The sequence below is a fragment of the Podarcis filfolensis genome, assembly GCF_964270895.1.
Source record: "Podarcis filfolensis genome assembly, chromosome: 14".
In the NCBI taxonomy this organism is placed as follows: Eukaryota; Metazoa; Chordata; class Lepidosauria; order Squamata; family Lacertidae; genus Podarcis; species Podarcis filfolensis.
Genome location: NC_139616.1, coordinates 676305 through 698917, shown reverse-complemented (window position 1 = coordinate 698917; position 22613 = coordinate 676305). Strand labels below are relative to the sequence as shown.

The 22613-nt window shown below is 43.0% G+C and overlaps 1 protein-coding gene across 1 annotated transcript; it reads left to right on the top strand.

Annotated features, from left to right (window-relative positions):
- The first annotated feature begins 1470 nt into the window (after nt 1-1470).
- IDH3A (isocitrate dehydrogenase (NAD(+)) 3 catalytic subunit alpha) lies at nt 1471-19991 on the top strand. The gene is made up of 10 exons (XM_083587026.1): nt 1471-1545; nt 4349-4432; nt 7525-7639; nt 11269-11456; nt 11649-11782; nt 14136-14238; nt 14324-14388; nt 15623-15707; nt 17110-17262; nt 18253-19991. The coding sequence occupies exons 3-10, from the start codon at nt 7612-7614 to the stop codon at nt 18334-18336; spliced, it is 840 nt and encodes a 279-aa protein (XP_083443152.1). The 5' UTR covers nt 1471-1545; nt 4349-4432; nt 7525-7611; the 3' UTR covers nt 18337-19991.
- The last annotated feature ends 2622 nt before the right edge of the window (nt 19992-22613 follow it).

Below are 22613 nucleotides of genomic sequence, written 5' to 3'. Positions count from 1 at the left end.
CTTATTCCCATACAGAGCTATCCTGTGGTTGCAGCAGTGTGAATCCTAAATCTGAAGAAGGGGTGAGAACACTTTGCTCCATGAGGGAAAACACTCTGCTTGCTGCCAAAATCTAGCCTGCCAGTTGTAGTCTATAGGTCATACTGGTTCCTGTCAGATGGGGAGGAAAACAGGAGAGAGGGCATTTTGGGCTGTGGGAATTGAATGTTTCCGAATCAGGTTTGAGCAAATGTGATAGTTACTGTGATCTGTGTATGCACCCAGCCAGGTGTGGCAACAAACGTGTCATATTCCAGACTACTATGGAACATTGTGTTGGCTGTCCTTTCCTCAAATGAGTGAAGAGGTTTTTCCTGCGCTGCTCTTGTCCATTAGGGAGAATGGTTGAGCGCTTGGATTATGCAGGGTCAGTGGAGCATGTTGCTACTTGTGCTTGTCAAGATTAAATGTGACATGGCCTCTTGTCCTCAAGTAATCTTGACAATTTTCTGGCTTGCTGAAGTGATACAAAAAGAATGGGCTTGGTAAAAATTGATATTCTACTCTGACTTCTCTTTTGGAGCTGGTGAATTTGGCTGGTCATACTGCAGCATCTTTCAATCTCAGAATATGTAGTGATGGTATTCTATCAGATATGTAAGAGGTGACATTGTAGGTCTGTTGCTGCATATGGTGCAATTCATGTCCTTCCATAGTGTCTAGTTAAATATGTTTTGCAGATTTTCATGCTACTTCATATTGCAGCTCTCCGTAGCACATCACTGCAACAGACTCTGTATTTGATGTGATTGTTGTGGATGCAATAAGCTTTCCTCATCACAATTTCAAGAGTACTTATGGAATTGTATTTGCAATTATGGTTGTGTTGAGAAAAGAGAGATGTATATGTAGATGAGTACCCACTTGACTCTTGAAAGGAAGGAGACATTGGGCTTCAGGAGTGGAAAACTTCATAGACAGCAATCCTCCTGCGGTTTGCTCCAGTCAATTTCTCATCTTCTTTGACACCTATGAGATCAGGGGGGAAATCACAGTTAGGAACTCTTGTAAGATAAAAAGTTCTTTCTTTTCTTGTAGGCCATCTTATAATAGGTGCATTGTAATCATACACGCAAACCATTTTATGTAGTACAGCGGTACCTCGGTTTTAGAGCAATCCGCTTTAAGAACTATTTGATTTTCAAACTCTGTAAAACCGGAAATAGTGTCTTGTTTTGAGAACTTTACCTTGGTCTAGGAACCGAATCCCATCGATGGAAGGGCACCGGTGGCAGGACGCCTCTTTAGGGAAAACGCGCCTCGGTTTAAGAACTGTTTTTGTTTAAGAACGGACTTCCGGAACGGATTAAATTCGTAAACCGAGGTGCCACTGTAAAAGTCTTTTCACTGCTGACTTAGAATACAGCCATACTGAATTATTATTTTTTAATTGCCCGGATTGTATAACATATTGGCATTTCTGCTTTTGTTACATTTCTACAGGTCTTCCGTCTACTAGGGGCTTTCAAAGGCCAAAAACAGGTGACCAGAAGTTTTGGTAGTTCTGTGAGTATAATAGTATAACTTTTTCTTTTCTTTTTGAGAAGCTTCTCAATAAAAGTGCTAAATACCAAGATAAAACCAAGCTTGTGGAATTTCTCTGCCAGTGTAACCTAATTCTGTTCCAATACACTTCAGTGCAGTACCACATTTCAGTCTAACTTGACTAAATAGATCTCTGTGTGGTCACACATTTGGAGGAAACCCTGTTGAATAGTGGCAAAAAACCAAATCCCAACCCAAGCCTTGGTTTTTATCACGAGTCTAAGTCTACAAAGAAAATAATAGTTTGTATTTAATGCTTCTCGGTTGGAAAATTTCAAAGCGGTGGAGGACAGACAGTTGAGAACCTTCTTATCTTTGGCACCATTGTTTTGAATATTTTCCCCTGCAGGCAGTAGACCTATTCATTTTTGCTATCTAGAGTAGATTTCTCTGCAGCTTAAATCCTTAATTATTTTAGAATGATTCCTCAACAGTGATGATATTCAGAACTGTTTCATTGGTTTATTTCAACGATTTTTATAGTGCTTAATTACAGTTGTCACATATGCTTCTATTAGCATAGTGTGTTGCCTTTTGCAAATCTTCCATATTTCTTCAAGCTTGTCCATGACTTTATTTTGAGCGTGTTTATTTTGTTTTTAACCTTGCTGCAAACATATGCTTGATGTATATACTTGATGCATATGTAATAATAATAAAAATCAGCAGGAGTAGGATCTTGAAAACTGAATAAATTGGAGACATTATGCAGTTCATCAAGGAACTGTAGTCTATCTTAACTCATTCATTATCCAGTTTTTTGAGATGGCAGCTCAAAGCGACTTACAATATTTAAAGCAAAAAGCAAACACATACCATATTTTTCCCTCTATAACACGCAGATTTTTTCTCCTAAAAAGTAAGGGGAAATGTCTGTGCGTGTTATTGAGTGAATGTGTGGTCCCTGGAGCTGACTGTCCCAAGTACAAGGCAAAAATCAGGCAAAAATCATATCGCGCCCTCACGGAGGAGAGGAGGCTGCTGCTTTCCTGCATTCTGCCTCAGGGTCTTACTGCCCACCCTCTTCTGTTTCATTACTGTGTTTGCTCAAACGGAACAAAGAGCAGGCAAATCCCCTCCCCTCCAGGCAAGCAGAGGGGAAAGCAGAGCGTCCTTCCCTCTAATTCCTCTCCGTGCTCCGGTGCTGCTGCTGCTGCGTCTACGGACTCGCAGGCAGCGGAAAACATGCAGGAGAGAGAGAGAGAGAGGGAGGGAGGGCTGGCTTGGGGGGGGACTTTTGCCTTCCTTTCCCCCCCTTTAAACCCCTCTCTTGCATTCTTAGCCAGCTCCTTCTCCATGCACCCCTCTCGTGCTCCTTGTCCCTTCTATGTTTTTCCTTCCCTCCCCACTTAAAACATGGTTACAAAGCACGGATCCACATGGATCCTCAGGATCTTTGCATTGGGTCACCCCAGATTCACCATCAGATCACATAGCATGTCCATGGCTACAGCCTGCACCAAAAAAAATCACGCACCCACTGTTGCCTGGGGCTGCAATGGTGCAAAAACGTGGTTACAAAGCACAGATCGACATGGATTCTCAGGATTTTTGCATTGGGCTACCCCAAACTCACCGTCAAATCACATGTCTGTGGCCACAGCATGAAGCACAAAAATGATACATCCACTGTTTCATTCAGATTTTTTTTCTTGTTTTCCTCCTCTAAAAACTATGTGCGTGTTATGGTCAGGTGCGTGTTATCGAGAGAAAAATACGGTACATACATTTAAAACCAGCAATTTAAGAAGTCTAAAAGACTTTAAAAAAAAAATTCAAACATCCCACCTCTGCAAGAAGATCATACATAGTTAAAAGCCAGAGGCCTGAAGAAAGGAACCTAAAGCGATATAACGACAGTGCCTGGTGATCCTCCTTGGTTCCGTCCCAAGTGTTTGTCACATTCACACTTTAGGTACTGTATTTTTCGCTCTATAAGACGCACTTTTTCCCTTCTAAAAAGTAAGGGAAAATGTGTGTGCGTCTTACGGAGCGAATGCAGGCTGCGCAGCGCTCCGTCTCGCTGTTCTAGCTTGGGGTTAGCTGCGCAAAGCCTCCACAGGGCAGCAGGGTGCCTTCACCCCGCTGCCCTGCAGAGACTTCACAGGCTGTCCCTGAAGCCAGCACTACAAGAGGCTATCCCAGAAGCCAGATCCCTCTTGCTGTTCTGGCTTCTGGGGTTCAGAATTTTTTTCTTCCTGTTTCCTCCCCCCCCCCCAAACTAGGTGCGTCTTATCGTCCGGTGCGTCCTATAGAGCGAAAAATATGGTACCCATATTAAAATATCTCACGTGTACATCTTGATGGGGAGTAAGGGAACCCTCATAGTAGCATTTAGTGTTTCATAGGCAAAGAGAACTTTGGCTGACAGTGGTAATGTTGTAATAACCAAGTGTCGGTGGAGAATGAGGAAATCTGGAGGATTGTAACTTGTGTAACTGTAAAAGGATTAGCGTTAAACGAATAAATCTCAGGCAAGCAGAACTGTCACTTTCATCTGAGTATCATATTCCACTTTATTTTCAGTGGTGTGCCTTGCTGCGTAGTGATGCTGTTCTGAAAGCTTAGTATGCACTTTTGTTGCTTCTCTGCCAGTTGCTGCTTGAGAGGGTTGCCCTTGCTCTTGCTCTTTCTATTTCTGTTAGAATAAAAGAAGAAGAAACTTAAAACCATGCAAGCCCCAAGTGGCATACAGATTTCTGTCAATCTGTGTTTAATCATGGTATGTGGTGGCTTTTTTTTTTTTTTTTTTTTTTACATCTAGGTTCAGACAGTAACTTTGATCCCAGGAGATGGCATTGGGCCAGAAATATCTGCTGCTGTTGTGGAGATTTTCGCAGCTGCTAAAGTAAGTTACTCTTTGACTGCATGTCTTAGGTTCAGTTGGACACCATTGGGATTTGTTTACTTTTGGTATAAGTTAATGAAAGTTCAGTTGAAGGAGAGGTTCAAAAGAGCAAGGGTCCCTTGCTTTGAGAAGCGATCTGCTTGTTTGGGAACCGTTGTTTTTCTTTTTAGGATAGAGCAGTAGCTTTCAGAGCAACAAATGCCTTGGCTGTGGTGGCTCTGTGCATAACAGCAGGAGACTTTGATGTGATAGGCTATCCTTGTAATCAAATGAGAGCTCCAAGCCAAGTCACATAAGCTGCTTGCAAAAAAGGATATTCCCCAGGTGACTGTCATCTAAGAAAGCTGAGAGAGACTCCACCAACTGGAGCACTTAAATTTAGATTAGTCTACTGCTATATCAGAAGTCTTGGATTGGTTCCAAGCCCTTGTGAACATTGCCCTTGTGAACAAGCCCTTGTGAACATTGTCTAACAAAACCTCTCAGAACCAGAGATGTTATTTAGTTCCAGTGTGTTTTGGGAAACATTTCTTTTGCTCCTCCTTGGACTGCCTGACTACAACTCCCATCAGTCATTCCTAACCAATGGCCATGCTGATGTGAGGAGGGATCCAGCAACACAGGGAGAGTCAAAAGTTTCCTATCCCTACCCTAAGATGTTGGAGACCTGATTTGATTTGCTTATTTGACTTGCCTTTAGTAAAGACCGCTTAGTTTTAGTAAAGACCTAAGAAGTCCCCACTCCACCCTGTAGCCAGTAGTAGTGGAAGTAGGTCAGGCATGGGATCAGGTATTTGGTGAAAATACTTTGTAAATTAGAATCCAGTCACTTAGACTTAAAGGGGTAGGGAATGAAGGCAATGAAGACCGAATGAAGGCCAACATTTTGTCCATTCCTGTTCCCTAATTCAACTTGCATTGTTTCATTTTATTATGTTACCAATTTTCAAAAAAACAATGAATTTCTAAAAATGGGTAAAAAATCCACCAGAAAAATTTTCAACTTTGCTGACATGAACCCACTCATGTTCAAATTCTCAAACATTAATTGACATATATACAAGATTCCTGTAGGGTTCAGTACAATAAAATTGTTCATCAAAACCTGCAACTAACACTTATGATAATGTTGTATAACATTCACAAATCCTCATAGCATGTTTCAGAAACCTGGCTGCTATCTGCATCTTATCCCCAACCTGAGTAAGCATAAGGAAGCTACCTAACATTTGTCTGAATGCCACTCCCTACTAGCAACCAACTGAATAATAAATTTAGATTGAATTGTCTGATGCCAGGGACAGGACAAAAGAACATATGCGATGGTTTCTTTTTGCCTTTGTCCACAGGGGCAAATGGCATTCTGCAAATGGCATTTTCTAGAGTCTCCTCTGTAGTATTGCCAAAGGTAGCACGTTCAGTCTGACTAGGATGTACACCCTGCGTAAGGGTGGATTTGATTTAAATCACTAGTCAGTAAGACTTGATTTAAATCAGTAGTCAGTAAGACTTGATTTAATTTTTTATTTCACAGAAAGACTCATTCTTGCTGGTATAATCTTAATATTTACAACCAGATGAAGGTTTCATTTTTGGAATAATAAATTTTCAGAGTAGTTTTTACAGTTATATCAAAAATTACTATAATGTAACTTAAATAGAAAACTATATTTAGAAAGAGGGACGCGGGTGGCGCTGTGGGTAAAACCTCAGCGCCTAGGACTTGCCGATCGCATGGTCGGCGGTTCGAATCCCCGCGGCAGGTTGAGCTCCCGTCGTTCGGTCCCAGCTCCTGCCCACCTAGCAGTTCGAAAGCACCCTTAAGTGCAAGTAGATAAATAGGTACCGCTTTATAGCGGGAAGGTAAACAGTGTTTCCGTGTGCTGCTCTGGTGCCGGTTCGCCGGAGCAGCTTCGTCACGCTGGCCACGTGACCCAGAAGTGTCTGTGGACAGCGCTGGCTCCCGGCCTCTAGAGTGAGATGAGCGCACAACCCTGGAGTCTGTCAAGACTGGCCCATACGGGCAGGGATACCTTTACCTTTACCTTATATTTAGAAAGATGTTCCCTCCAAAAACATTTTATTTTAAAAATCCAATTTAAATTTTTAAAATCCGATTTAATTTTTTTAAATAATAATAATAACACCATTGATTTTTACCCACCTTGCCCTGTGTTGATTTGGGTTGGTCAAGTGGAAAAGGTAAGTCACCATTGGCTGTCTGCCTCGCGTCATCCCCAGACTTACACAGACACTATACCTGATTTGGCTACTAAGTTCTTGAAATGTGTTGTCTAACAATCTGTGTTTAATTGTCTGAAATGCAGAATTTTCCAGTAAGGAGTACAGGGTGTCTAGTAGGATTCCGGTCTGCTTAATTTTCTTCTCAATTCCTCTCAACCATCATGACGGTTGCTTATTCAGCCAACATGTCTGTAACCAGACTGTTAGGTTCATTTCTAAAATGCAGCTGCAACCAGAACTTGAATGTTAGCAGCCAGGCTTTTGTTACTAAAAGGCATTGGTTTGTTTCTAGGCATAGGGCAGCGTAGGGGACACGATTTGATACACCAATTTTTTTTCAAAGGAAAACTGAAGTCTTTCAGTAGCCTGATTGAAGGCATTTATCCCATATGGTAGTTGTGTGCTTAATCTAGCATTGAACACCCTCAGGACTGCTGGAACATACTGGTTCCCTTTGGAATAATAGAAACGAGTGATCACTGACACACTGCTTTTAGCAGCATTAATGGCAGATTCTCTGAGCTACCCAGCCAGCCTTAAAATGAAAATAAACGCCTAGATATTTAAACCACTTAACTTGCTTGATGGTGTTTCCTCTTATCACCCACTTATACTCCCATGAGCCCACAATATCCAGAAACAGCAGCTCATAATAATACTTTCATCCTTCCTGCTAGCTTGTATTCCTGTGTGAATATTTCCCATTATCCAACCTGAAAACACTGGCTGTGTTTTCTCTTTTGCAGGGTGTGTCTCTTTTTCAGGGTGTGTTTTCACAAAGTCCCTTTGGCAATTGATCATTTCCCCCCAAAACAGATCAGAAGATAATGTGAAACAATTGTTTTTAGGCACCTGTTCAGTTTGAAGAGAGAAACGTGACAGCAATACAAGGGCCAGGAGGCAAATGGACAATACCTCAAGATGCCAAAGAATCCATGGACAAGAACAAAATAGGACTGAAAGGTATGTTGGAGGTTCCTGTTGATGGGGGGGGGGGAGAGAAAGAAAGGAAAAAAGGCGCATCTTTACTGAACAAACCTGTGTTTAATTTTGTACAGAGTTTTGCTCTATACAAATAAATTTCTTAGTAATGTTCTGAACTTCCTTATTCTATAAGCCCACAAAGCCATTAATAGTTTGTGTCTAAGGACAGAAGCATCATTATTGGAGAAATGGTGTTGTTGCAGCATGTCATGTTCTCCAGGTCTGTAAAGTGCACAGAGCACCCTAGTTGTGTGTTTACGCAGAAGTAAGTCTGACTATTCAGTGGGGCTTACCCCCAGGTTGTGCGAGTAGGATTGCAGCCTCTCAAGGACAACTTGTATATATTCTTCAAACATTGCATTTGAACTCCATGTAAGTCTTCTTGTAAGACACCAGAATAATACGATCCCTTCACTATGAAAAGAACAACCTCAAAAGTGTTTCCTTCTACTGGTGCTTAATGACTCAGCTCTCTTACATATGGGGCAGCCAGTGTTGTGTAGTAGAAAGTGGACTTCAGCTGGAGAAACCTGTGGCTAAATCCCTATTCAGCCATGAAGCTCACTAGGTGACCTCTAGCCAGAGCCCATCATTATCACTCAACCTAACCTCCTTCAAAGAGTTGTTGATAAATGGGAAAACCCCATGAACTCTGATCTCCTGGAGCAAACAAGATCCACAAATCTAACATACAATTTGTTCTGTTCATGTCAAGCTCCCCTTCTTTCCCCCAGTATGTATAGGAAGTGTCATGAGAAACATTCCCTAAGCCTAATTTTTGATGGGTGTGAAGGTCCAGAGTAGAGATGTGAAGTTTCTGGAAATTTTGAAGCCATAAGGAAAAAACGTTTCCCCCCTGTTTTTCCCCAGAAATAATTGACATTTTGGAAAAATTGAAAAGAAGTTCAGTGTTACAAATTGCATGAAACACATTGTAGATAAAAGTATTTGCTTGCAATAAAACAGGTAGCCACCCCCTTTCCCTCAAAAGCAACAAAAAAAGGCAAGAAACCATAAACATAAAAAACAATCAGATTTGCCTCTTAGCACCAACAGCAAATAAAGTTAAGGTCCACCTCAATATTTAAACTCAATAGGAGGTCTACCCTTTGAGTACTGCTTTAAAAAGAAGGGGGGGGAGAGACACAACATATACAGTCACTTTATTCTATCTCATTTTCTGAACTACTGCCATCATTCCTTCTTTGTCATTTTTCTCATGGACTTCAAAAAAGGGGGGGCTGTCCCCCCCCAAAAAAATTCCGATTTCCCCCCAGGCCTTTCCATCTGGGGCAAAGCATAAGGAAGATTTTTTGCATGCCAGGCCCAGAAGTAACCAACATTCAGTTACTGAATAGTATGTTGCACTAAGGCTCAAACTCTGTTTGAAAGGAAAAGGAGTGTGTGTGTTTTTGAATTGAATTTGTTATTATATATTATAAACCGCATGATGGTAAGAGAGCTTTCTAAACAGTTTACAAAAATGTACAACAGAAGATTAAAATGATTGATAAAACACAGTTAAAAGCAGGTATTTAAGAGTATTCAGAAGATCAGCAATGGTTAAAAGGAAGTAAATCGCATGCAGCTTCCACATGTTCAGATGGGCTGCCCTAATGAAAATGTTTTGAGCAGTTGCCGGAAAGAGTACAGTGAGAGAACCTGCCTGGTGTCAGTTGGCAGGGAGCTCCAAAGTGGGGGTGCTGGAAGGCCTGGGGGAAAAATGGGGCAGTTTTTTCAGGTGTTTTCCAAAGCCATTTTTTTCAGGAAAAATGGGGGGGGGAGAATAGTGTATGGAATATTCAAACTATTATCAAACTATTTTTTTCACATTTTCCGGAAAAAAATGGCTTTGGGAAAAACCGGGGGGAAACCTGGTTTCCCCCCAAATTTTTCTGGTTTTTTTCCAGACCTTCCTATCTCTAGTCCAGAGTGATGATGGAGGAGCCCTTCACTGGGGAAGGGAACATGAAGCCCTTCACATAACGGCTGAGGAACCACTTCCATCAGGTCCAGCAAGTATGGCCCAAAGGCCAGGGATGATAGGGCTTGTAGTCTAGCAACACCTAACCCCAGCCTCTGCCCGCCCCAGCCCTATTCCATCTTGTTTGAATATTCTTTTTTTTTAACCCAGAAAAAGAGGGGAGTCCTAAATAAATATTCTACCTACTTCTGCTTGCTTACATTTTCATGCATACTTCTCCCCAAAATTGCCTCCAAATATTTTCTCAATTCTGATGCTGAATTTTCTTTGTTATGCTAACTGTAAAGGTAACATAGCTCAGTGGTGGAGTGCATCCTGTGCATGCTGAAGGTCCAAAGTAATTCTTTGCAGCTCTATTTAAAAGAAACACAGCAGGTGACAGAGAAGAGCTCATCCTGAAATCCTGCAGATCTGCTATTTGCTATTGTATACAATGCTAGACAATAGACAAAGTGTGGCCTTCTTTGAAGCAGGTTCCTGTGCAGTTTCCCGAAGGAGAGGAAGATCTGGGACTGCAGGACCTTTCCGTTGCCTCTCCTGAAGAACCAACAATTTCTGACTCCTCTCCAAAATTTTCTGTTCCTGCTGCAAAGTCTCCATTACTAAGAATTAGGGCCTGCTTTCCCCCCTTCTCCCTCCCAGTCCCTTTTCCTTTTGAGTTGTATTTCTTGGATTGTGGGCCCGAGGACAGGGACTGTATTGTCAGTGATATTTTTAAGCTGGTCTAGGAGCCTTTTTTTTTTTTTTTGCCAACCAGAATAAAAATGGCAATAATTTATAATCTAGTGACCTCCAAATGTTTTGGACTAACACTTCTGTCATCTCTGGCTGTGCTGACGGGGGCTGATGGGAGTTGTAGTCTGAAGCGCCTGGAGGGCGCCGTGTCGGGGAAGGCTGTCCTGCCTGATCCCCACACAGCCACTTCTCTTACATGTTTTCCTTCAGCAGATTCCAAAAGTTTGAAATCATTCTTGCCTTTTGAAATACTGCAGCTGAGGATGAGGAACTTTCCTGCAGAATATATCCCCATTGTCAGGGAACTGGGGGCTGAGAAGGGGGAAATGCTGGGGAAATACAGAGATAAGCCTGCGATCGTAAGCAGCTGCACCTCATCATAGGGGGAGGATGACGAAGGGTTGTCAGGAAGCAATGAATCAGGGAGGGGGGAGCAATTTCTGGGGTTTAGCTCTTCACGTAAAAGAGAAAGGAAGAGGGGAGGGCTCCAGAAATGGTTTGCTGGAGAAAACGAAAGGAGGGGTCAGTCTCAGCAACTGATACCGAAAGAGCCGGACGTGCTCTGAGAGCTCTGTGGTGTAAATAGTAAAATGGACCTAATAAATCCTGTAAAGCTGGCTGGAGTCCCGGGCTCTTATCTCTTCTAGCACCCACCAATCATCCGTGACACCCATTGTGTAAAATTCTGCTTAGTGCTGAGCAGTATGCCGTGGCAAGTTGTAGCAAGAGCCTGGCAACAAGGACAGGTGTTCATTATAAGGGAGAACGTCCCCTCCTCCCATCTCAAACCAGAGGGTTTAACTCTGGAGTGGCGGGGAGGAATGCTGTTGCTAAGGAGCAGGCCGTGGTTTGACAATTGTACCTCGTCCATTCCTTTTGTCTGTTTCAGGCCCTTTGAAAACACCCATAGCTGCTGGCCACCCGTCAATGAACCTGCTGCTTCGTAAAACATTTGACCTTTATGCAAACGTCCGCCCTTGTGTATCGATTGAAGGCTACAAAACCCCTTACACAGATGTCGACATAGTCACAATACGAGAGAACACAGAAGGGGAATACAGCGGAATCGAGCACGTGGTATGAGTGCAGAATGCAGCCAGAAGCTAGAAAGCACTTGAACAAATTAGCTTCCTTAACTGCTGTAGAATTTTCTAATGCAGTATTCTGCGGACTGGATGATTCACCAGACCAGCCCTGCCGGACCTATACAGAATTACTTTCTTAGGAGTCTGCTTTTGACTACCCGTGTAACCGTTTTGTGTCTTTCAGATTGTTGATGGTGTTGTACAGAGTATCAAGCTCATCACAGAAGATGCCAGCAAACGCATTGCTGATTTTGCCTTTGAGTATGCCAGAAATAATCAAAGAAGCAAAGTTACAGCTGTGCACAAAGCAAACATTATGTACGTGACCATGATGGTAACCCAGTTCTAATGTGCAAAAGTCATGCTGCTTTTTTTAAGGGACAAGCGTGTGTCGGTTTGCTGCCTCCTGTTGCTGCCGGAAGAGGATGCCATACATTTGATGGAGCCTTCTTTTGGCAGTCAGGCCTTTGTCAAAGTTTAAACTCCATTCCCTTGCTCTACTTTAAAAAAAACAGTTTATATGTTAACTCACTAAAAAATAGTTCTTCACGTGTTTATGAAATTACGTCAAAACCATGGAGGAGAGTGGGAAGATAACCTGCTGCTCCCGGCCTCCCCACATCCAGAAGCTGAGTACGGAGTTGTGTGCATGTGTGAGAATGGTGTTAGGCAGAGTCTGGTGGCTTTAAAAGAGGATTAGACAAATTCGTGGAGGCAAAGGCTGGGACTGGCTATTAGCCACAATGGCTATGCTCTCCCTCCATTATCTGAGACATTAATGCGGTTGAATAGTGGTTGCTGGAAACCCCAGGAGGGGAAGGGGCTCGTGTGCCCCTGATCCCACTTGCTGCTTCCCCATGGGGGCATCTGGCTGGCCCCTGTGAAAACATTGCCCCCATTGCCCTGAGCTCTCAGGCACTTCTTACGTTCTTAATTTCTGATTGCATTGAAGAGCCTTTTTTGGCTGAAGAGAGGGATAAAAATGCTCTAAATAAATAACAGCCAGGTTCTCATCTTCCACTGGGGCCATCAGAAGGGCTCCTGTTTCTCTCTCTGCCCCAGTTCAGTCTGCTCTGTATTAGAATGTAAGAATAGCACTCTTGTTTAGAAACCTTCCCTCCTAAATTCCATTCGGTTAGAAAACCTTTTTCCCCATAGCCCAGTATGTTTTATTAGATGAAAATAATTCACCTCTTTTTCCTGCTTTTGGCAGATGGTGCATACTAGAGGTAATTATGAAAGTAAGCCTTAACTAAAAAAAGGTTTTGCATAGAAAAAAGCTAATTTTGTATTAATAAGGATGTTTCAGTAATCCAGGACAGCACAATTAAATTTTGCAACATTTGTCTAAAACTGTAACTGAGAATAACCTAAACCTGATGCTGCTGCATGAATACTGTAATCGAATTTGTATTCAAATCTGCACCTAGGGGGGAAAATTTTTTTTTGCCAAACGTTTGGTACAATACAGTGTTGCTGTATTATTTATAGCTGAGTGTGCCCACTTCCCTTGTCTCCATAACTTGGAATCACGATGCTCCTGAACAAGAAAGGCAGAGCAACTTTTCAGTTTTACCACAGACTTCTTTTTTTAATAGTCTATGGTTAAATACCTTGCTTTGAAAATTTTATGGTGGGTGAGGATATAGACAGTTTGTATTTATGTATCTTAAACACAGTTTTGAAGGCCACTTGATACCATGGCCAAAGCAGCAATGGCTCATCTGTGTCTCTCTTGGTGATCTTGGACTACCGTTTTCTTCGCCATTGGCCTTGCTGGCTAGGACTGATGGGAGCTGAAGTCCAGCATTATCTGGAGGGCCACAGGTTAGCCATCCTTGCTCTGAAGAGTTTACATCATGTTACGGTCACTGAACAATCTGACTCAAATAGTACCACAGCATTGTCCCTGGGTGGCATGAAAGAGACCTTCCCTTGTATATCTGGAGGGCCCTTGCCAGGCACCCTAGCAGATCAGCTACAGCGGTAAGTGAAAAATCTCTCTTGGCTGGTCAGATATGTTTTGACCTTTCGTTCTCTTCAATGGACTTGTCTACTATAATATATACTGAGCACAGCCAAAAAGAAGAGAAATGTTTTCACCTCGCTGGCTTCCAGAGGGGTGTGCGCGTGCATCATTATGTGTATAGATCTCTGTGACCATTCAAGAGAACAGTATCAAATATAACAATAGCTTGTAAGGTCTCTGTGTAATTTAGTGATTGAGAGTGTTCCGATCCCCGTTCATCCATGAAGCTACTGGGAGACCTTGTGCCAGTCTCAGCCTCACCTGCTCCACAGGTTTATTGGGAGAACAAAACACACGTTTGCTCCCTTAAGCATCTAGGAGGAAAGGCAGGTTATAAATTTCCCCTGAGAAATACAATTTCTGCTTTTAGGGCAGAAAGCATAAAAATAACTTGTTATATCTCCATCTTTCTCATTCTCTTAAAATTTGTGAATTGCTTAAGATTAGAAAGGAATATTACCTTTGAAACATGGATATTTGCTTCTGAACTCAAACTAAACGCCCGGCATGTTACACTATAGTTGCCGTCGACAGGTGCTTTCCCTCTCTACTACTGTCCCCTCCCCCATGTCTGAATGCAACATTAATCTGGTACGCACATCTAGGACCCTAAAATGCGGCTTTTTTTCCCTTGATGCACAGGCGAATGTCTGACGGGTTGTTCCTGAAAAAATGCAGGGAAGCAGCAGAAAACTGTAAAGACATTAAGTTTAATGAAATGTATCTCGACACTGTGTGTCTGAATGTGAGTATATAGCAAACTCATGATTAAGGTGCTTCATAGTTGCTATTTTCCTCCTAAAAACAGCAGCTTATTTCTTGTCCCTTAGATGGTGCAGGATCCATCTCAGTTTGATGTCCTTGTAATGCCAAACTTGTATGGTGACATCCTTAGGTAAGGAGACTTGAGCTAGTGTGAAGGATTTTATGTACGTATTTATTTATAAGATGATTATAAACTGCTCTTCAACACAAGCTCTCAAAGTGGTGTGCAAATAATGAACAAATCTCTGAAAAGCAGCCATAAAACTAGGCCTTATTTCTTGCAGAAGCCAATTTTGGCCTGCTGCATAAAATGGAACTTGAAGCATGTTAACTCAGAAAGTGCCCACTGGAGATGCCCAAGGGGCACTTGTGCCTTGCTCCACCTGGTTTGCCAGCTACAGCTCTTCCTGGATCAGAATAGCCTGGCCTCTCAGACACACACTAGTTATATCCTGGGTAGCTTTCTGAAATGTGTTGTGCTCAGGGCTAAGCTTCAAGATGTTCTGGAAGCTGCAGCTGGTGCAGAATGCTGCTGGCCAGCAGGGAAGGACCACATCCCTCCAGTTCTTAAAGCACTGCACTGGCTGCTGGTCAGCTGTGAGCCCAATTCAGGGTCCTGAACATGTAAAGCCCTAAACCACTTGGGACCCAGTAACTTGGGTGTGTTTTCCCCAGTGCCAACTGATGCCTGCGTTACAATCTGCAGGAGATGCCTTACTCATCCCATCTCTTGGAGTTGTCAGGACAATGTCAAGAGGTGGCATTCTCTGTGGTGATGCCCTGCTTATAAAACTTTTCCAGCTGACATCCTGTTCACCCCCACAATAAAAACGTATTAAATGAAGACTAAAGACATCTCATTTGTCCAGGTTTTTGGACCACGATTGGAATTGATTTTTCAGAGGTGATTATAGTTATTTGTCACCACTGATTTTGTGTTGTTGTTTTGTAATTGTATGTTCTATTCATTTAGTCTGTGTTGTTGGCCACCCTGTCCTTCTGATTGGAGGAACGGTTTTGGGATACCTAAAAGGTCCATCAGAGTGCATCACTTGCTCACAGCTTCTCTGGGTCTTCCTGTGCTGCAGCTTTCTAAGTTTGCCTGGCCTCCTCCATTCCTCAAGCCATGCTTTGCACTGGCCTGCTCCTATTTGCACCCAGTAAACAGGTTGTGCGTGACTGCACTCTGCTACCAAACACTCCTTTTGTGTTTTAGGTCCTTGTGAAGATCATCATCTGTTTTCCACTAGCTCTGCTTTTTAGCTCCCTTTTCCCCCGAACTTCCCACTGCAAGTATATAATAATTTAAAGAGCCTAAATATACAAACTCAAATATTTATTGTGTGTTTGCATTTTCCTTCCAGTGATTTGTGTGCAGGATTGATTGGAGGTCTTGGAGTAACACCAAGTGGGAACATTGGTGCCAATGGAGTCGCAATCTTTGAATCAGTAAGATTCCTATTCTGAAATAAAATTCTGGAACTTGAACTCTGATTTTTGACATAATTGCTTTCTAGAAAAGCAAATGCCTCTCTCTGCGGGGTTTTAATAAGTTCATAACAGGTCTGTTCAAGTGCATGTAACAAAGAAGCTTGACTTCAGGACTGGATTTGTGCAGTGCGCTCTGAGGGGGGCTTCCCTTGCACTCAATCCAGAAGCTGCAGTTAGTGCAGAGCACTGCAGCATGGTTGCTCACTGAAGGGAGAACCTGTCAGCAGGTGACACCTCTGCTCAGAGATCTGCACTAACTGCCCATTTGCTGCCAAGCCAGGTTCAAAGGGTTACTAATGCTATACAGTTGTACCTTGTTTTGTGTCCGGGATCCGTTCTGGAGCCCTGGCCACTAGCCAGAAAGGACATAGGGCAAAGTGCCGCCTCTGTGTACGCACACAAAGCGCGATTTAGTGCTTCTGTGCATGTGCGATTGGCAAACCCGGAAGTAACCTGTTCCAGTACTTTCAGGTTTGCCACGGATGTTCAACGGAATGGATGCTAGACAAGGCAGATGTTCACGGAGGTATAACTGTATAACAGGGTAGGATATGTTTGTTTGCAGGATTGCCTTATCCCATATATGCCCACTCAACTGCTTCAGTCTATTACAGGTGCTGCATCATGCTTGTTCCTCACTTGTAAGAAATAGATCTGCAAGTCTGGCAACCTGTACGCTTTGGAACTCCCCGCCTGTTGACATCAAGCAGGCGCCTTCACTGTACTCTTTTTAATGCCAGATGAAAACATTTTTGTTTAGACAAGCCTACCCAGATATGTAGAAGTTGCAACTATTTTGTTTCTTTCTAGCAATTGTTTGTTGGAATATTTCTAAATGCTTTTTTTAAACCAATTTAATGTTTTAGTCTATATTTGTGTAAAACACTAAGAGGTTTTTTATTTTTTTACAATCAAATGGTATACAATTTTTGTCAAATAAGAATTACTGAACGTAGCAATATTTTGAAAAGAGGATCTTCCAAGGCAGCATTTAAGCTGCCTTGGAAGAATTAGGTAGAATTAGGAGTTCAAATTCACTTCTCATACGGAAATATTATTCAATATACAGCTGAGTTTGTTGTTCTTCCAAACAAGGATGTAGTGTTTTGTTTTGTTTTTATGTTGACTAGCATTCACTCTTGGGAAATTGCTGAGAATCTTGGTCGCACACTGGTGTAGCACAGAGGCCAGCTGCATCTGCCACTACCAGCATCACCACTTACCTTGGCAGCAGTAGACATGTGATAATAGACAGGCTTTGTAAAAAGCACCAACTTTCCACTGCTGGTGCAAGATAATCCACTGAATCAATGCTTTAGTTTTAGCCAAAGAGTCAGGTTAGCATTCTTTGTTTTCATAGGTTCATGGAACAGCTCCAGATATTGCTGGAAAGGACTTGGCAAACCCAACAGCACTTCTATTGAGTGCAGTGATGATGCTGCGACACATGGGAATGCAAGAATACGCCACGAAAATAGAAGATGCCTGTTTTGATACCATCAAAGATGGAAAGGTATGCCTTGTCAGGGTTCACCTGTCACTGGCGATCTTGCAATCCAGTTTCTACAGAATGTGATTCAGATAGGACTAGAGCACACGCTATGCCAGGTTGGAAGAATTTTCTGTTGTCCAGTTCCACTGACACTGAACAAGTCTCCCACTCTCTTCTACCAGGTCTATAAATGCTCTCTTTTGCAGCACATACACGAAAACTCTATTAGGTCTATAGCGCCACCAGCTCCAATTTGTGTCTCAGTATTTGCTTTAGTTTCTAGCTTATAAACAGTGCTGCTAGCATTATCTGTTAACTGGAGGTTGGCATTTAGTTGGGAGACAATATTTAGCTGTTTGTATCCAGCAACAAGCATGTGTGCTCTGCAAAGAGGAGAAAGGAGTGCTTATCTCTACCTGCAGGGTAGGTAGATTCTCTTCTGCGTGAACTAGATTGGTTTCTTATGCTTGAATTGAGCAGCAGTGAAAACGGAGAGCTTTCTTATCATCCCAGCACTATGTGTTAAGTGAGCATATAGGTGCTGAATAAGATTTTGATTAGACGTTCAGAGTGCCTTTGGCACTCAAAATTCATACAGGTGGCACACGGGGGGATACTATAGCACCTGCTATACAAGCAGAAGATCCCAGGTTCAATCCATTGCCTTTCTTGGCTCAACCCAGACTTGTCACAATAATTATGGAGAGGACACAGTCAGATGGAGCAACTGGCACTTGGCCCTGCTGAGCACAAAACACTTGATGTCCATCCAGTTGAGTTGGGCACCACTTTGCAAAATGTCCAGCCTTTGAGATGATGGTTTGGAAAACCTTCCCTTAATCAAGAACTAGCACAAGTCTTCTAACTTTGGGCACAGAAGGACAACACCACACTATGTGTCCTGATCCTGGAAAAGACTATGTGGCTGTAGTTAGCTAATTACATTTCATTAAACTGAAGCGTTTAAAGTGTCCATTCTTCTTCACCATCTTTTTCCATCTTTCTTTTCAGGTCTTGACCAAAGATTTGGGAGGTAACTCAAAGTGTTCAGAGTTCACAGCAGAGATCTGTCGCAGAGTAAGGGCGATGGAATAAAGCATCTCCCTAGCTTGTTGGTTTCAGTTGCCCCTGATGGAAGCTGTTACTAAAACGTGTTAGCTGTCTGCAATTCATTTCCATTTTGTTCGCCTTTCTCTTGAGGAAAGCAAACGGAGAGCCTCTCTGTTAAATAAATTCAGCCCAAATGGATGCGATTCTTCTTGTGCCTGCTTCTGGTGGACTTTTTCCAAGTGCTTATTTTTATTTATTACATGTCAGACACATTTTTGTAAAGTCAAATTCCTTTTTTTTAGCTCATATTGCACGCAATTGGCAACCTTCCATTTTGAGTCCTCCTACTTTTTCAGAAACACTTGATGTATTTAAGTGTGCAGATATGCAAAAGTCTGATTTTATCACTACAACTTTGAAGGAGGCTTGGTTTGTTATCCATTAGGAATGCAGGAGGTGGCACAGCCTTAAAATAGCACAATATATTTTTCTAAAGCAAAGAACAAGAAAGCTTGCTATACAGAGGTACTCCTGGAATCTGTCCTTCAGAAGCATAAATAAAGACTTGTAACTGTGGAAACATGGGTTTGAGCTGTTATATATAAAATGCAAGGTATCTCTATCCTTCTGGGACTGAAGGGAAAGTGTTAAAAGTAAAAATGACTACTCCTTTTTAGTCTTCTCTGCACATTACTTGCTCTAGCATTCCTCAATGAAGATTAGTTACGCAACTTGATTTTGTCGGCTACAGATTGTGAAGGGAATGTTTAATGCTTTCCTGTCTTGATGGGATACCAAACGTATAATTTACAGTTACTACTGTATGTATGTAATGGCTTTTGTATTGTGCCCAATGATACATATATATATATATATCTTCAGTTTACCATTAAATAGGCTGCTTGGTGTTTAATTTTTTTTTTTTTTTTGAGCCAATCAGATGGAGAGATTTTATAGTTAATCCAGGCCAGGAGATAATGGTGCGTGGCTCATAGCTGCTGCTGGAAACAGCAGCTTTGCACCTCCTGGTGACAATTGGTAACACTAAAATGCATGATGCTGTACCCCTGAGCTGTGCCTTCCCAAAGCAACAACAGATGAAGTGGGAAAATGGGTGTGCAATCTTACAGCATCATTGTGCGTAGATTGTGTTGAGCAGATGTTATCCGGGGGCAAAGGAAGAGAACTTTTCAGGGATGCTGTATTTTGCAACAACTCTTGCTGCAAGTTCATAACATGCCCCTTGCACGTTTTGTTATGGGCATGAATGTTACAAACCTTTTGATGATCTAGAAGTCCCATGCCAGATTCTCTCCATTGTGTCTCTATCCAAGAAGAATAGGAGAACTGTGGCTGGGCCTGCAGCTGGCTGGTGCCACCAGTCTGGCTTTTTCTCCCACACGTTAAAGCCGTCGTGCAGGATTGCTTTGCCTTGCCAGTTTCCATGTAGTATCTGCACAACCAGAAGTAGGGATGAGAGTGAGGCCTTGGGAACTTGTCTTTTTTGTGTTTTGCTTGTGCACTGAGAGGTACCTTTCAATATTGTGTATTAATATGGGCTTCTCAAAGAACTTGGCAAACAGAGCTCTTGCTTGATCTGTGTGTGTTATATTTTTGCTGCTTCTGTCTGTCTCTTGGATTGTACTGAGGTTACCATTCGCACACAAAGCAAGGAAAAAATAAAGTCCCTCCCCCCAAGATACGCTGCCTTTGTTTTGGTTCTTAATTAGGTGACTAGTTTTAAGTGCTTTGAATAATCCAGCCTTCAGAGAGCTCATGTCCCTCTGTGGAAGTCCATATTGGCTCTTCTGGAAAAGGCAGCTCTGGGTACATCTTCTTTAAACTGGAAGGCAAAAATTAGTCCCCTTAGTAGCTTTTGCTAGTAACATACAACTGGCTCATTAAAAATATATAATGTGCTAAATAGTGTTGGTGTGAAGAAATGCATTTCAGGTGCCTGAGGTGTTAAGCAATAAATGTTGCAATGTTCTCAGTCCAGAATCTACTGGTTTTCATTCATAGTGTAGCAGAGGATGGATTGGTTAATCAGTTTTAAAGCCTTTTGATGGGCAAATAAGTGCCCCAAAGTAACATGGCCATGTTGCTCCTTTGAAGTGTGTAATTTATAATTCAAAAAAATGTACCACAGGCAACATCTCCACATCAATGTTGCCTGCTGCATAATCTAAAAAACAATTGTGCACCAGCTTTCTTGAACCTAGAGCACGATCCAGAATTATTGGACTACAACTTTAATAGTCCCCCAAAAAGTTGGAGGACAACAGGTTGATGAAAGCTGACCTATGCTTCCTTTCCCATCTCCCCAAAGTCTTGCTTCCAGGCATGGCCAGTGGTAGAGGTGAAGAAAGAGGTACAGTCAAACCTAGTTGTTGAATGTAATCTGTTCTGGAAGCCCGTTCGGCTTCCAAAATGTTCAACAACTGAAGTGTGGCTTCCGGAAGGGCTGGGCGATGGGCTCTGCAGGGTGGTGAATGCTCCCCTCTGTGAGGGAACATTCCCAGATCCGCTGAAAGAGGCGGTCATTAAACCGCTTCTTAAAAAACCATCTTTAGACCCGGCCAGTATGGCTAACTATCGCCCAGTCTCAAATCTTCCATTCTTGGGCAAGGTGATAGAGCACGTGGTTGCTGAACAACTCCAGGCACGCCTGGAGGATGCGGACCATTTGGATCCCTTCCAATTGGGATTCAGGCCTCATCATGGGACTGAAACTGCCTTGGTCGCGCTGGTCGATGATCTCCAGCGAGCTAGGGACAAAGGTGAGAGCTGTTTCCTAGTTCTGCTGGATCTCTCAGCAGCCTTTGATACAATCGGCCATAACATCCTTCTGGACTGTCTAGAGGGGCTGGGAGCTGGGGGCACTGTTATACAGTGGTTCCGCTCCTTCCTCTTGGGCCGTGTTCAGAAAGTGGTGGTGGGGGATGAGTGTTCAGACCCCTGGGCCCTCACTTGTGGGGTGCCTCAGGGTTCCGTCCTCTCCCCCATGCTTTTTAACATCTATATGAAGCCACTGGGAGAGATCATCAGGGGGTTTGGACTGGGTGTCCAATATGCAGATGATACCCAGCTCTACCTCTCTTTCAAATCAGAACCAGTGAAGGCAGTGAAGGTCCTGTGTGAGTGCTTGGAGGCGGTTGGAGGATGGATGGCGGCTAATGGATTGAAGTTGAAACCTGACAAGACAGAAGTACTGTTTTTGGGGGACGGGGCGGGCTGGTGTGGAGGACTCTCTGGTCCTGAATAGGGTAACTGTGCCCCTGAAGGACCAGGTGCGCAGCCTGGGAGTCATTTTGGACTCACAGCTGTCCATGGAGGCGCCGGTCAATTCTGTATCCAGGGCAGCTGTCTACCAACTCCACCTGGTACGCAGGCTGAGACCCTACCTGCCCGCGGACTGTCTCGCCAGAGTGGTGCATGCTCTGGTTATCTCCCGCTTGGACTGCTGCAATACGTGGGGCTACCTTTGAAGGTGACTCGGAAACTACAACTAATCCAGAATGCGGCAGCTAGACTGGTGATTGGGGGCGGCCGCCGAGACCACATAACACCGGTCTTGAAAGACCTACATTGGCTCCCAGTACATTTCCGAGCACAATTCAAAGTGCTGGTGTTGACCTTTAAAGCTCTAAACGGCCTTGGCCCAGTATACCTGAAGGAGCGTCTCCACCCCCATCGTTCTGCCCGGACGCTGAGGTCCAGCACCAAGGGCCTTTTGGCGGTTCCCTCATTGCGAGAAGCAAAGCTACAGGGAACCAGGCAGAGGGCCTTCTCGGTAGTGGCGCCCGCCCTGTGGAACGCCCTCCCATCAGATGTCAAAGCGATAAATAACTACCTGACATTCAGAAGACATCTTAAGGCAGCCCTGTTCAGGGAAGTTTTTAATCTGTGATTTTAGTGTATTTTTGGTTTCTATGGAAACCGCCCAGAGTGGCTGGGGAAACCCAGCCAGATGGGCGGGGTACAAATAATAAATTATTATTATATTATTATTATTATTATTATTATGGGTGTGCAGTAAAAATATCCTTGGCTAGTCCTCCACAGGGGTTCCCTATCCCTGCTCTTGCCTCAACACAAACAGTGCAATCCTACATGTTGATTTGGAAATAAGTCCTTTTAAGGAACATAAGGAATATGTTTTGTGTTGTCATGTTCTTTGCTACTACAATGAATCAGCATAAATTCAAGAGGTGTTTTTAACCTTTGCATTCAGAAGGTGCTTGGTTCATATCTTCAGCTAAGAGAGACCTGGATTCGCCAGGGCCAGAAAAAGCCTTAACTTGTAAGATTGGGTTAAAAGA

Coding starts and splice junctions, on each gene's coding strand:
- IDH3A (XM_083587026.1), top strand. CDS start 7,612: ATGGACAAGAACAAAATAGGACTGAAAG. Junction 11,457..11,648: donor ACAGCGGAATCGAGCACGTG/GTATGAGTGCAG, acceptor TGTGTCTTTCAG/ATTGTTGATGGTGTTGTACA. Junction 11,783..14,135: donor GTGCACAAAGCAAACATTAT/GTACGTGACCAT, acceptor CTTGATGCACAG/GCGAATGTCTGACGGGTTGT.